Source organism: Cydia fagiglandana, chromosome 10 (genome assembly GCF_963556715.1).
Source record: "Cydia fagiglandana chromosome 10, ilCydFagi1.1, whole genome shotgun sequence".
In the NCBI taxonomy this organism is placed as follows: domain Eukaryota; kingdom Metazoa; phylum Arthropoda; class Insecta; order Lepidoptera; family Tortricidae; genus Cydia; species Cydia fagiglandana.
Window position 1 is genome coordinate 19,947,458 of NC_085941.1, and position 14,763 is coordinate 19,962,220.

General features: G+C 41.0%; 2 protein-coding genes across 2 annotated transcripts; both read left to right on the forward strand.

Moving 5' to 3' along the window:
* Nucleotides 1-831: 831 nt before the first annotated feature.
* On the forward strand, nt 832-3,505 carry LOC134668360 (solute carrier family 22 member 22-like). The gene is made up of 3 exons (XM_063525841.1): nt 832-836; nt 2,893-3,118; nt 3,231-3,505. Exons 1-3 carry the CDS (start codon nt 832-834, stop codon nt 3,495-3,497), a joined length of 498 nt encoding a protein of 165 aa, XP_063381911.1. The 3' UTR covers nt 3,498-3,505.
* Nucleotides 3,506-9,493: 5,988 nt separating this feature from the next.
* Nucleotides 9,494-14,327, forward strand: LOC134668030 (solute carrier family 22 member 3-like). The gene is made up of 6 exons (XM_063525472.1): nt 9,494-9,693; nt 10,489-10,705; nt 11,390-11,645; nt 11,952-12,569; nt 13,336-13,517; nt 14,106-14,327. The coding sequence occupies exons 1-6, from the start codon at nt 9,530-9,532 to the stop codon at nt 14,298-14,300; spliced, it is 1,632 nt and encodes a 543-aa protein (XP_063381542.1). The 5' UTR covers nt 9,494-9,529; the 3' UTR covers nt 14,301-14,327.
* Nucleotides 14,328-14,763: the final 436 nt, after the last annotated feature.

A 14,763-nucleotide genomic window follows, 5' to 3' on the forward strand; every position in this document is an offset into this window, starting at 1 on the left:
TTTTTCTTCTTTACTAGAATTGCCCAAGCGCTGCTGCTTGGTGAAGCGCTGGTGGCCTGGCCGTTAGAGCGGGCGACTTTATATCCGGAGGTCGTTGGTCATAGGATCGAATAACAATGAGTAATACTACAAGACTGTGAACCAATAAAAACTTTTTAATTCTTATATATGTTCTGCCGTGTCACGTCTAACTCCGTTAACTCGAGTTACATGAGTTACGGATAACCAGTCTAAACCGTCTTTAATCTTTTAAAAGAAAATTTTGAAAATCTTCATTATATACCGAGAAATGCATATGACTAACTCATGTAACTTCATTTTTTTGCCGATGGCGTCAGGCACAACTCAGTTAACTTGAGTTGCATGACTGATACGACTAAAATATCACCATCATTTCTTAAGTTGCCTGAGTTAGGCATGACTGGCCGAGCGCTTGGTTTATACGACAACAGTATTTGTCACGTTTGATCACGCGTAAGATCACACGTTTGATCACATGTAACTTGACTTACATGACTTCGTGTGACCACTATAGTATGGAAGAGTTGATCATGCGTAACCATTTAATTCGAATAAAATGAAAACTATTCAATTATGCGGAAAAAAAATAAAGGGCCTATTCAGTGACCATATTTCCTACACGTAGAATAGAAAAAATAAAAAAAATACGATGAACCGTCAACGATAACAGCATTAGAATCTTTAAAACTTTAAACGTAATTATCTCGAAACTCAACCTTTAAAGTTACATAAGATGCGCGTGATACGGCAGAGTTGCCATTCTTGTAGTTGTTACTACTTGCCCCAAGCCTGTTACAACTAGCCCCAGAGATGGGGTAAGTTGTAACAACTCCCATTTTTCAAAAAGTGTCTGGTGTAGAATATGTGTAAACATTTTAAATCATTTTTTATCGGAATTAGTGCCTAGATAAATACTTTACAAACCCTCTTACTCAAAATCATAAAATTATACATATTTTAGACAATACAGGCCTATTTCCAAAAACTGTTACAACAAGCCCCCCGCTCCCCTAATGTCGCAACCACAGCTGCAGTGCACATCCGAATGACGCCTTTAATGGTAACATTCCATTTCTGACCGCAGCAGAGCTGCACTAGGTACTGGTCCCAACGCGTCGGTGTTATTGTCAATTTCTATAGTAAAATGAATGGTAGTGCGGCTGTCGTTGGAAACGGACTGTCGCCTTAAGAGTCACAAAACAAATTTACCAAGTAAATCATGCGTGTAATTTTTAGAGTTCCGTACCCAAAGGGTAAAACGGGACCCTATTACTAAGACTTCGCTGTCCGTCCGTCCGTCCGTCTGTCTGTCACCAGCCTGTATCTCACGAACAGTTGAAATTTTCACAGATGATGTATTTCTGTTGCCGCTATAACAACAAATACTAAAAACAGAATAAAATAAAGATTTAAATGGGGCTCCCATACAACAAACGTGATTTTTGACCAAAGTTAAGCAACGTCGGAAGTGGTCAGTACTTGGATGGGTGACCGTTTTTTTTTTGCTTTTTTTTGTTTTTTTTTTTGCATTATGGTACGGAACCCTTCGTGCGCGAGTCCGACTCGCACTTGCCCGGTTTTTCAGTCCCACTATCGTCACCGCTACACCCGAAAATTCAAGGTTGCTTAGGTTATTGTTTCGTTCTCGTATTGTAACAGAAAATTTACATAGATGTAGCCCTCACCATGAGTTTTACGTGGCCTTAAACGCTAGCGCCTGCGTCTCGCTTGCACCAATGTCGGTACGAGGAAGATGTATTGTGAGTTTACTCAGTCGCTAGCGAATATGTCAGTGTCAAACTCGTGGTAAGGATACTAGGACGCTACATTAGCACACTTTTGCTTTCTGATGAGTTAAAACGCGTTCTCTGAATAGAAATATGAGAGAACATTTTAAAATTTCCCTTTTACTTAATAAATAAGTACAGTGTAAAATACCAGTACCTAGTGTCTTTGGTTCAGTCTAAGATTACAACAATGTCCGTTGATAAAAGAAGTATGAATTTAGATCGTATTCTTGTGGAAGAAGTGGGTCAATGGGGAAGATTCCAGCTGAAAGCCGTAGTGTTATGTGCCTTAGTGATCATAATGGGGGCACTCCAGTGTTATGCATATTTGTTCATTCTTGTCAAAGTCAAAACTAGGTAAGCGGTAAGATCAATGTATTGGTGTAAGCAGTAGTAGAGTATGTGCGGAAAGAGAAGAGTCGTGAAATGTAGGGGAGTTCAAATGTACATTCTACGACTCTTCTCTTTCCGCACAGATCCTATTTTGCTGTTGTTTGGGCACAATCGGCTCAGGGGCCATCTAAGATGATGTATCTACATCCACAAATGACAAACGAAAAGAAAAAAACCGGGCAAGTGCGAGTCGGACTCGCGCACGAAGGGTTCCGTACCATAATTAAAAAAAAAAAAAAAACAAAAAAAAAAGCAAAAAAAGAAACGGTCACCCATCCAAGTACTGACACTCCCGACGTTGCTTAACTTTGGTCAAAAATCACGTTTGTTGTATGGGAGCCCCATTTAAATCTTTATTTTATTTTGTTTTTAGTATTTGTTGTTATAGCGGCAACAGAAATACATCATCTGTGAAAATTTCAACTGTCTAGCTATCACGGTTCGTGAGATTCAGCCTGGTGACAGACGGATGGACGGACGGACAGCGAAGTCTTAGTAATAGGGTCCCGTTTTACCCTTTGGGTACGGAACCCTAAAAATGTATTTAAAGTTCGATTGGCGTTTTCTATTGTTATATTGGCTAGGCCCCCTGGACTGTTCAACTGGACTGGACATAATAAGTACAACTACATATTAAGGGCCATGGAGGTCGGAAGCCGTGGTCTGTTTGTGCCGATTTAATTAATTTCAGGTGCGTAATTCCCGAATGTGAGAACACTTCCACGGCTACCTTCGCTCCACCTTGGATCCTGGACGCAGTGCCATCGTCGGGTGACATCCTGGACAACTGTCACCGTTATGCAACAACAAGTATAGCAGGAAATACTTCCGACTGTTCAGCAGAATTGTTTGACACCAACTCGACTTTGCAATGCGAGGAATATGTTTATGAGCACAAAACTTCCGCTTTTTATGAGGTATTTTTAATTTGTAAGCTTAATTTGATTGTTTTCAGTACAATTTAATAGAATTTTGGAAGAGAGCTTGTTGTGTTTTAGTGTGTTACCACTTTTAGAACACCTCTTACAGTTTAATCTGGCTTGCGACGACTTCCTCCCGACCCTGGTCGGCTCCGTGAACACCCTGGGCATGATGGTCTGCCTGCCCATCACGGGGCTCATCTCCGACCGCTACGGCCGGCGGCTGGCGCTTGCGCTCACCAACTTCAATCTAGCTTGGATTGGGAGCTTGACTTATTTTGCGGGCTCGTACGCAAGCTACATTTCTCTGTCATTTCTGACGAATCTTTTTGGATCTTGTTATTTCTCCTGCGCTTATATTTTAGGTAAGCTATGAAAAAATTAAATATAATCTAGCAAATTATTTGTAATTGTTTTGTATTATTTCTTGATTTGTGTTATTTGTTTGTGTTGTTGTTATCAAGGGGAGTCCAGGAGACTTGTCCAGTTGGTACTGGTGGGCAATTTGAACCATTAAACGTAGGTACAATAAAGAGCAAGAACCGGATTTTTGTCATGCGTGTGTCATTTCTGAATAGGTATCGTTAGGTACCTAACATAGGAGTGCCGATTTTGTTAATTTTTAAAAATAAAATGCTTCAAGGCTCCTGCACCTGAGCAAATCCGCCATACTTGCCATACAGTGTATTCTAATAAAGTATATTTTTTTTTTTTTTTTTATTGAAAATAACATGGAAATATAAAATATGCGTACCACAATACAAAAATTCGCCAAACTGCGGAGCAGTTTGTTGGCGATGAGCTCGCTCTTTTTATAAGTACATCAAATCTATGATTGCAGCCTTGGAATATGTTGGACCCAAATACCGAGTAGTCATTGGTAGCAGCATGAGCACATGCCTCGCTATAGGGAAGACGCTATTGGGCCCGATAGTCTGGATGGAACCTTACTGGAGGCATCTGATCCTCATCATCTATTTACCTCTATTTGTGTTCGTGATTTATTTCTGGATTGCGCCCGAGTCGGTCCGCTGGCTGATAAGTAAAGGCCGTTATCAAGAAGCCCTGGACATCTTGATAGGAGCTGCCGAAATAAACGGAAGATCTCTGAGAGAAAACACTATAAATGATTTCAAGGGCGTAAAAGATATTGAGACGAAAATAGAAGATATTTCTGAACCATGGTTAATTTGTCTAGTCTTCAAACATAAGCCAATATTATTACGTTGTGTAGTGACACCAATATGGTGGATTTCATCAATTTTAATGTATTACGGCTTAACGATATGTTCCATAGGGATATCTGGAAATAAATACCTTAATTATTCTGCTACGATTGCCGTCGAAATCCCAGGTTATTGGATCGCTGTTTTGCTTCTGGATAGAATTGGGAGGAAAAAAGTGTTAGTGACAGGATTTTGGATAACCGGAGCCTGTCAAGTTGCTTTTATATTTATATCTAAAGGTGAGTTTGTCACTTGTTAGAAACGTAGTAGTAGTTTTGGTATTAGAATAAAATAATCTTTAAAACCAAGGAAATGTTAGTGTCCTTTTATCAATTATTAGATTGTTGACTTGTTCTATGGTTAATTACTTTAGACAGAATGCAGTCGACATTTTACTCGTTTATCCAGGATTGGTATTTAATTTTAGGAAATTATTGGCTGTCCTTGTCAGTGTACCTGGTCGGCAAGATGTGTATCGCCGGCGTGACGACGTCCCTCTACGTGTACACAGCCGAACTGTTCCCCACACGATACAGATCCAGTTTGCTGTCTTATTGTTCTATGATGGGACGGGTAGGCGGCATATTAGCTCCGTTGATGCCTGGCTTAGTGAGTATAAATACGGGAAATTTGTATGGTATATTTCTGGAGGGATAAACAGGGGGATCCTATATAACACTTTAAACTCTCGCGTTTTGTACACATATTTAATTACACAAACGGGTCTACCGCGATATAATTTCATTGTTTTTACCTTTAATTCCGACGTTTCAGCTGAGTTGCACCAGCCGTGGTCACGGGAAGACTGACGTCCCAACAAATGTCAACAGAGATATTAATAAAACACCACTAAACTACCCGAAATTAATTAAAGGTAAAAGCAATGAAATTATATCGCGGTAGACCCGTTTGTGTAATTAAATAGGGGGATCCTGTTCCCTGCAGCTCTTAAAGAATGACTGACACTAGACCGGGCTGGGGCCGGGTCGGTGCTTCCGGCGCTTCGTTTTCTATGGAAACCACCACGTGATCACTGATCAGCCGTTATAGAAAACTATGTCGGACGCATCGGCCCGGGCACGCCTGGTCTAGAGTGAGTCATCCTTTATGTGCCCCAGGTGGCTGCCTTATCCCATTGATTGGCTTTAGGCAAGGCAAGGGCAAGTTCAATCATCAGATCAGATGAGATCAATTCTTTATCTTGCAATATCAATGCAAGATATGAACGCATTTAGGTATTGACTTTGTGTTGGTACTGTTTCAGGCAGCAGTGGTGTGGGTGCACCTCCCGTTCCTGGTGTTCGGCGTGATGGCGCTGGTGTCCGGCCTGCTGGTGCTGCTGGCGCCGGAGACCCTCGGAGCACCCTTGCCCGACTCCATGGAGGAGGCTGCGGAACTTGGCAAGGGGGCACCTGGGACCATGCAACATTTGAGGACTCTTGTGTTTAGAAGCAAAAGTTATACTATTCGATACTAGTTCTATTTCTATTTATGCCAATCGCCGGCAAGGACGTTTCCCATAAATCACATTAATTCTTCACAAGTCCCTTTATCAGAACTATTTATGCGCTTTATCGTGAATTTTTGAAATGACGGGGTTTGGAAAAATTAATAAAACTGACCATGAAACATTCACCTTAATCTTGTTTTGAGAACTTGAAGTGAATAATAAATAAACCGATTTTCGATACTGTAACCCTGTACGTTAATGATAAACTTTTCACCCGCTGCGATTAGGAATACGAGTCTACGCACTGAAAATAGGTCACGACGAAGACTAAATATTATAATTATAACCATCATAATCATAATAATTTATTAAAGGTACCATTCGAATTGAGACTGCACCAGCGTCACTATTGCAGTAATGCGGCGCGACTTTACTGTCAGCTGCATTGCTGCCTCAAATGTCTTTTAAACATTCTGGCTGCAACATTGACATTGACATTTGCGGCAGCCATGCAGTCTGCAATAATGTCGCGATCTAATACTGCAGTAATGCAATAGGCAGCATTACTGTAGGAAACGTTGAACAGGTCATTTTATTGAGAGGTTATGTATGAAATTTGTTGTTGCGTCGGCAGCATTCCTCGATGTTGCTGCCCGGATTTTTGACATTATAAAGTGACATTCCATTTCCAACTGCAGCTGCAATACTGTTCCTTTTACTATGGAAACGCGTCGCTGTCACTGTCAATTTCCATAGTAAAATGAACAGTATTGCAGCTGCAGTTGGAAATGGAATGTCATTCATACTCGTACTAGCAGCAATGTCGCGCCGCGATCTGCAGCAGTATACTGGCGTAGTTTGACTCCAAACGGTACCTTTTATTCCAGTATGTCACAATACAATCGAGCATATCGCTACTGTGGTTCCACCACCGTTACACTTCCAACAGAAAATTCAAGGTTACATGTATATCTTACCCTGCTATGTAAACAAAAGCCGTATCAGACATTTTCATACCAATATGAATTTGGAACTTATTGCCCGGAAATAAAATATGTAATGAATTGCATTTTCCAATGGACGTTATGTCATTTTAGCACATGTGAGGCTTATAAGGCTGTTGCATTTATAACATAATCTAGTTAAATTAGCGTTAGGTGTCTGTCGTCTCGGCTGATTTTATTTGCAATATGATAATTTCAATTAAGTATTTATTTATTTCAAATCCAGAGATCCATAATATTGTTAGTACAACAAATCTTAAAATTAATTAAGGTTAGTAACATTAAAATTACAAAATAATAATAATAAACCTATAGCGCTTTTTCAGTCGGCTCACAAAAGTCCTTAACAGTCTTTTGTCAGGAGGCAACAAAGTGCGCGCCTTCAACGCCTGGGTAATGCCCCTACTCACATACTCCTTTGGCATACTAAGGTGGACTCAGACCGAGCTGGACGCCCTGGATCGGAGGGTCCGATCACTGCTCACCACACATCGCATGCTACACCCACGCTCGTCAGTTATGAGATTGTACATCCCACGGAAGTGTGGAGGCCGAGGCTTCCTAAACGCCAAGGATCTCCACAACCGCGAGGTGTACAATCTCAGGAACTATTTCCTTAACAACGAGTGTGGGATGCATCGTGATGTGGTGGCAGTAGATAGGAACCTCACGCCGCTTTCCTTGGCAAACGAGAACTGGCGCAAACCTGTGGTACTAAGTACTGCGGATCGCAAGGCGGCATGGGAGAGTAAGGTGCTACACGGGCGGTTCTACAAGGCCCTCACGGGACCCGATGTGGACCTGCTCGCGTCGGTGAACTGGTTACGACTGGTTACTGGTGGTCGGGGACCTCTTCGGAGAAACCGAGGGTTTTGCCTGTGCAATTGCAGACGAAGTGATGATGACGAACAACTATCGGAAATATATCCTGAAGGACGGTACGGTCGACATTTGTCGGGCATGCCGCCGTCCCGGAGAGTCACTCAGGCATATCATTTCCGGTTGTTCTCATCTTGCTAACGGCGAGTACTTGCACAGACATAATCTCGTAGCCAGGATTATTCACCAGCAACTTGCTCTTCTATATGGCCTTGTGGACCGCGAAGTACCGTACTACAAGTACTCACCTGCGCCTGTTCTCGAGAATGGTCGTGCCACGCTCTATTGGGATCGATCTATCATCACTGACAGGACTATTGTAGCCAATAAGCCTGATATTGTGATAATAGATCGATCGCAACGTCGGGCCATGCTCGTTGACATCACCATCCCCCATGATGAGAATCTCGTGAAGGCCGAGAAGGACAAGTCCAGTAAGTACCTAGACTTGGCTCACGAGATAACCGCCATGTGGGATGTTGATTCGACGATCATTGTCCCGATAGTCGTTTCAGTGAACGGTTTAATAGCGAAGAGTCTCGACCAACATCTCGAGAGACTCTCGCTAGGTGGTTGGATCAAGGGACAGATGCAGAAGGCGGTGATTTTGGACACGGCGCGGATAGTACGTCGGTTCCTCTCTCTGCAGCCCTGACCACCGGTAGCTTGGGCCTTGCCCCGCTGCTGGCGGCACCCTAGGTTAGGTTTTTTATAATGTGTTTATATGTATTTTTATTGTTTTGTAAGTGGTTTTATATTTTACTTTTATATTCATATTATAAAAATACCTAACCTAAGACGATAAATAAATAAAGAGAATAAACCTATCTTTCTACATACTAAAAAATAAATATAACTAGGCAACCTAAATGCACCACTTCTCAGCATCAGTCATAAATTAGTCAATTTTATTTAAATTAACAATTATTTAGAATTGAAAAAAAAAGAACTGTAAAAAACTAAAAATGGGAGCCCAATACGTAACGAACAAATAGCCATCAAGTCAGTCCATACAAAAGTTTGCATAATTGTGCAAGTTTTTCGGCAGAGGGGTAAACTCTTAATGGCCACTCCAGTTATTAAATGCTGGTACCATTACATTTCATTATTTCATCGCGAAAAACAATTTCTAGAGAGATGATTAATTAAAGGTGATTAAGGTTTATATTACTGTTATTAACCGTAACTCTACCTAATCGTTTCAGCTGAAATTGAAAAATTTACGACGTCTGCTTATCAGGAAGTTTGTGATATTTACAGTGAGGTATTACCTAACTGTATTTACTATACAATTATGTTATTAACATAGCTGTTATATCATTATTTTATAAGTTACTTGTATATAGATTAACTACGCTGAGTGACGTTTTAGTTTAAAACATATTTATTTGGTCATTAACGATTGCAAACTGATAAAGGTTACACGCGCCGACATAGTTAACTATTGTTTTAAATATAAATGTAAAAAATGTGTATGTGTGATCAATTGTGTTTGAAAGGTCCTATGAGACCAATTTAATATTTCTTATCATAGTGTGTGGGGGTCCAAAAATAGTGGGTTCAAACCTCGTTTGTGCTAGAGAATAAAAAATCGTTGTCCAAAAAAAATCCAAAAATATGAGTAATAAGTCAAGATCCTAGTACATAGACAAGATGCTAATATAAAGACCAGATTCAACATTAAAATTGATATTTGGTCAAATTTACGTCTTATAATAAGAACGATTAATGTGTCCAATGTGTTTATGTAACAAAAAGTTACTTTTGTTCAGGAAACATTTAAGTAGATTACATTCAAAAGACTCAATCAAAATTGATATCTTTTGATATTTGGTGAAGTCTTTTCACGATGACTGAAGATAAAAGAATGAACCTAGATCGGATCCTAGTTGAAGAATTGGGGCAATGGGGAAGGTTCCAGCTCAGGGCCGTGGTGTTATGTGCCCTAGTGACCATAATGGGTGGATTGCAGTGCTATGCGTATCTATTTACTGTTGTGAAGGTCAAAACAAGGTAAGTTGTTTGAGAACCCACTTTTAAAATAAATTGTTATTCAGCAAATAACGTACCTTTTTTTTTTAACGTTGGGAAATGCGTTTACGCATGCCACCTGGCCCGGGGGAACCAGGAGCGATGACGGACTCACCAGTATTAGGACTACCGTCTAAAATCACCAACGAATGCCAACTCCGCCTTGTAGAGGAGCGCCGCAGGATCACTGTCAGCATTCGACTGCGTACAGCAAATAACGTACCTAGGTTAATGGTATATTTTTAATAGAAAAGTAATTTGTAGAAATTCAGAATTTATAGTTATTAGATTTTACCAAAGTCCCCAATCCGCATTGGACTAGCGTGGGGACTATAGCCCAAGCCCTCTCACGCATGAGAGGAGGCCTGTGCTCAGCAGTGGGACGTATATAGGCTGAAATGATGATGATGATGAGATTTCTCCCAGTACTTGTCGTGTAAGACTTGCCAAATTTCATAGTTCTAGGGCAACGGGAAGTACCCTATAAATGTTGATTCCCTTGAGAGTGTCGAAATAATATTTTTTTGCGGCAAAACTTACGTTAACGTAACGTTAACTTAAAAGTTTGATTATTTCACAGCTAAAAGGGACATGGTTTTAATTTCAACTCGATATCTGAACGCGTTCCCGAGATAAACGGCCTTGACAGACGGACGGACGGACGGACAACAAAGTGATCCATAAGGGTTCCTTACTTCAAAAAAAAAACCTAAAAATCCTAAATTTCGAACACCTTGCATACTCACTCAAATTAACAGATGATATAACTGATTCCAGGTGCCTCATCCCTGAATGTGAGGACACCCCCCAGTTCTCCCCACCATGGATCCTGAACGCGGTGCCGTCGTCAGGGGACTCCTTCGACAGCTGCCATCGCTTCCCAGCCAGGACATGGAACTCCTCTGACTCTTGTCCTGCTGACTGGTTCGTAAGGAACTCGTCGGTGAGATGCGAGGAATACGTTTATGAGCATAAAAACTCCGCTTATTATGAGGTATCTACTTATATAATATACTTACTTGGTTGGCGCGGTGACCCAAAATGAGTCTTGGCCTCCAACACAAGAGCACGCGCCACTTTGATCGATCGAGATCGGTATCCCGCCAGCTTTCGCCGACGCCGAGCTCACGGAGATCTGCCTCCAGTCTATCTGCCCAACGGTATTTAGGATGACCAACAGGACGGCGCCCAGTTGGTCGACCCAAGTAGGCCCTTTTGGCTGCCAGATTTTCACCCATCCTTTCGAGGTGGCCAAGCCAGCGGAGCGATGAGATTTTTTATATATTACCCTCGATCTATTTTAAATTCTATATTCAGATCCTGACTTGATGGCAATGAAATTAACTGGGAGCATGTTTTGATTGTAATAACAAGTTATGAAATTATGATATTTCTTCAACTATAACTTTTGCCGCTAAGAAATTATATCCATAAAAAATCCAAATCAAATTCATAACATATTATTACAATCAGAATACGCTTCATGTTATAATAAGAACAAAATTTTTTTTTCCCGATGTATCAGGGAGCATACGAAAAACTATCAAATGGTATTTACTCGGTATTGTACCTGTGCTAATTGCTTTCGGTAAAAGATACAGTAAAAGGAGATCAGACGTATGGTGACTAGTGACTAATAATAAATTGAAACATAAAAAATTTTATATGATAATTTCAGTTCAGCTTGGCTTGCGATGAATGGCTCCCAACCCTGGTCGGCTCCGTGCGAACCGTCGGCTATATGATCTGCCTGCCTATCATGGGGCTCGTGACCGACCGCTGGGGCCGAAGGTTGGCGCTATCCTTCTCAGCCTTCTATGTGGCTTGTGTTGGGTCCTCGACGTATTTTGCTGGATCATATATCAGCTATATAACCCTGTCATTTGCTGAGCAACTCCTTGGAGCGTGGGTGTTTCCGTGTACTTATGTTTTAGGTAAGTTGATTTTATAGATGCTTGTTTTATTACCTGGAAACAAAATTGCGTTTCCACAGGGCTAAAATTTCGGTAACTTCTCTTAATTTTGTAAGAGAGTTGAAGTTTTCTATTTCCAATATGAATAGCAGTTCCTGATATTCTTTGAATTTTCGCTTATATCTTTTTAGTCAGGGGACTCAGGGGTGTACAAAAAATACTATGCTTCCTGTTTCATTGTCAATGCGCGACTTGATAAAACATGTCATTTTACTTTTTATTGAATACCCGCAATATATTAAAACTGACACAGCTTTTTTATTACAGCTGTGGAATACGTGGGGCCAAAATACCGAATGTTCACTGGTGCTTCTATCAGCACCAGTCTCGCCACCGGAGAAATCCTTCTAGGCTTCATAGCCTGGCTGCAACCTTATTGGAGACATCTGATCCTCATACTCTACGTGCCTGAATTCATCTTCATTATCTACATCTGGATCGCACCAGAATCGGTTCGGTGGCTGATGAGCAAAGGCCGCTATGAAGAAGCTTTGACTATCTTGAAACAAGCAGCAGAAGTTAATGGCAAAACTCTATCGGAGAAAACTTTAAAAGAATTCTCAGAAGCCAAGATCGAGACTAAAGAAAAAGTTTCCGAGCCTTGGTTAGTGTGTTTGATTTTCAAACATAAGGCTGTTTTATTGCGATGCTTGATAACCCCAATATGGTGGTTAACGTCTATTTTAATGTACTATGGGCTGACGATAGCATCAGTGGGGATATCGGGCAACAAGTACTTGAACTACACGACGTCGGTGGCCGTCCAGGTGCCGGGCTATTGGGCCGCCGTACTGCTAATGGACAGGATCGGGAGAAAAGCTCTAGTGTCGATAGGATTCTTGATAAGTGGAGCTTGTCAAATCGCATTTATATTTATTCCGGGTGGTAAGTTTACGTCAATATTCCATGCCCTAGCAAAGAGCATGACTCAAGACGCATTATTACATTCTCAATCTCATTGTAAAGTTTCATGTGATCTAAAATATGTATCAAATTAATTCCGGTAACATATGACTAACAAAAATGTTGTATATTTTTTAATAATTTTGATGTTCAAGTTTGAAATTACTAAAGGTCAGATGAGATAACAGGTACTCCGGAGAGTCCGGAGACGGAGGAACACATAGTTGTACTGTATGAATTTTTTGCACTGTATCTCGTTTTCCGGGTTCCCGGCTAAATATTTTATTTCTCTCACTCCTCCTGATTGTAATTAGTAGATGTGTTTGCTTGCCAGTCATCTTTTACTGGCGTAGTTTAAATATTTGTTCATCCAAGACTCATCTTTAACCAGACGTTCCTAACCAGTAACCACTCAACCGTCCGGCCCGCGAGACTGTTTTCCTGTCAACCGTCCGGGGTTTTTTAGCGACGCACGCCCCGCGCAGCGCATTCACAACTTTTTACAAAAATTATAACTACACTGCCACCTAAATTTTTTTAAGAGCTAACTATTTAGTTAGGCTACGTTGTCGCATCAAGAGAATTAGTAAATAATGCCGAAATATTCCATTAGATGGCTCTGAAATGAATTCTTTCTTCCACCCCTTTGGATAGTAAGGTTCCCGCGGACGGTTAAGAGCATATTTTTTTCGGATACTATGCTATCGTCGGACGGTCAAGTGGGTAATTAACGATTGTTGTCTTTCAGATAAATATTGGCTGTCTCTCTCAGTTTATCTAATCGGAAAGATGTTCATCGCCGGTGTGACGACGTCCCTTTACGTGTACACCGCGGAGCTGTATCCCACGCGGTACAGGACCAGTCTGCTGGCGTACTCTTCTATGATAGGAAGGGTTGGGGGGATCTTGGCTCCTCTGATGCCTGGATTAGTAAGTATCTACTTGTCCTGTAAGATATTTGACATGACTATTTGATAAAGTTGTCTATAAGTTTGGATCTTGAAAGCTATTTAATGCTGATATCGATATGCACGACTGATTGCGCTTTGAAGGATGTTTTTGTCCAGCGATATACCTCTTTTAATGAATGAAATTAATTTTGAACAAATAAAATTAATTTATTCCAGAATGTGAATCCATATGTGATTATTAAAACATTTAAAGCTAACATTAAATAATAAAATATGATGATTAAATTAAATTAAGACGTACACAAACGCAACAATTAATTATAAGGACCTAAGTCTCGGGTACTAAAATAAATATTTTATTCTAAAAAATGCTAAAATGTGGTTGCCTCAAAATGGATAGCATAGATAGGGCAGGCCCTTCAGATGAAGGGGTAATAAAAAGAGATTCAGCAACTGGCTAGAAGAATTCTTGAAGCTTCTGTTATCTTGAGACTTGTCGCAGGGAGCCTTTGATCATTCGTGGAACACATAGTCTCATTAAAAGCATAATAAGGGTGCTTTTACATGTCAAGATTTTCCCTCTTCCCTTCGTGTAATATTATTTCAGGCAGCAGTGGTGTGGGTGCACCTCCCGTTCCTGGTGTTCGGCGTGCTGGCGCTGGTGTCCGGCCTGCTGGTGCTGCTGGCACCGGAGACCCTCGGAGCACCCTTGCCGGACTCCATGGAGGAGGCTGCGGAACTTGGCACGGCCAGTTCGTTCACCCTGTGTAGGAGTAGGAAAAAATCTTATAATGTTAATTGATTATTAAAGCTAAGTTTTTTTTTTTAATTTAGGCTTAATTTTTGCTACAAATCACCTATAAATCAATTTTAGGTGGTTAGATTTTCATTAGGTTGAATCAGTAAGCAAAATGGTTTGGGTGCAAATATTCTAGTGTGAATGTTTGCTAGGGTTGGTGTATAGATTTTTTGGTGCAATATAACTCAGTTTTAGGGCTCCTCTACACGATGGGCCAACGCCGCCCACTCCAAGGGACGCATGTATGCGTTAGAAGGAGCAAAGGATATTGCTATCTCATTCCACCGCATGGCTGTGCCCCTTGGAGTGGCCGGCGTTGGCCCATCGTGTAGAGGAACCATTAAATCAATCTCAACAACATTGCGCTCTTGCTTATCTTTAGATTAGGTAGGTTACAGGTAGGTAGGTGTCAACCTAAACACATTTACTGCCAACGTTTTCGTAGCGCTACGCTCGTAGCCGATCC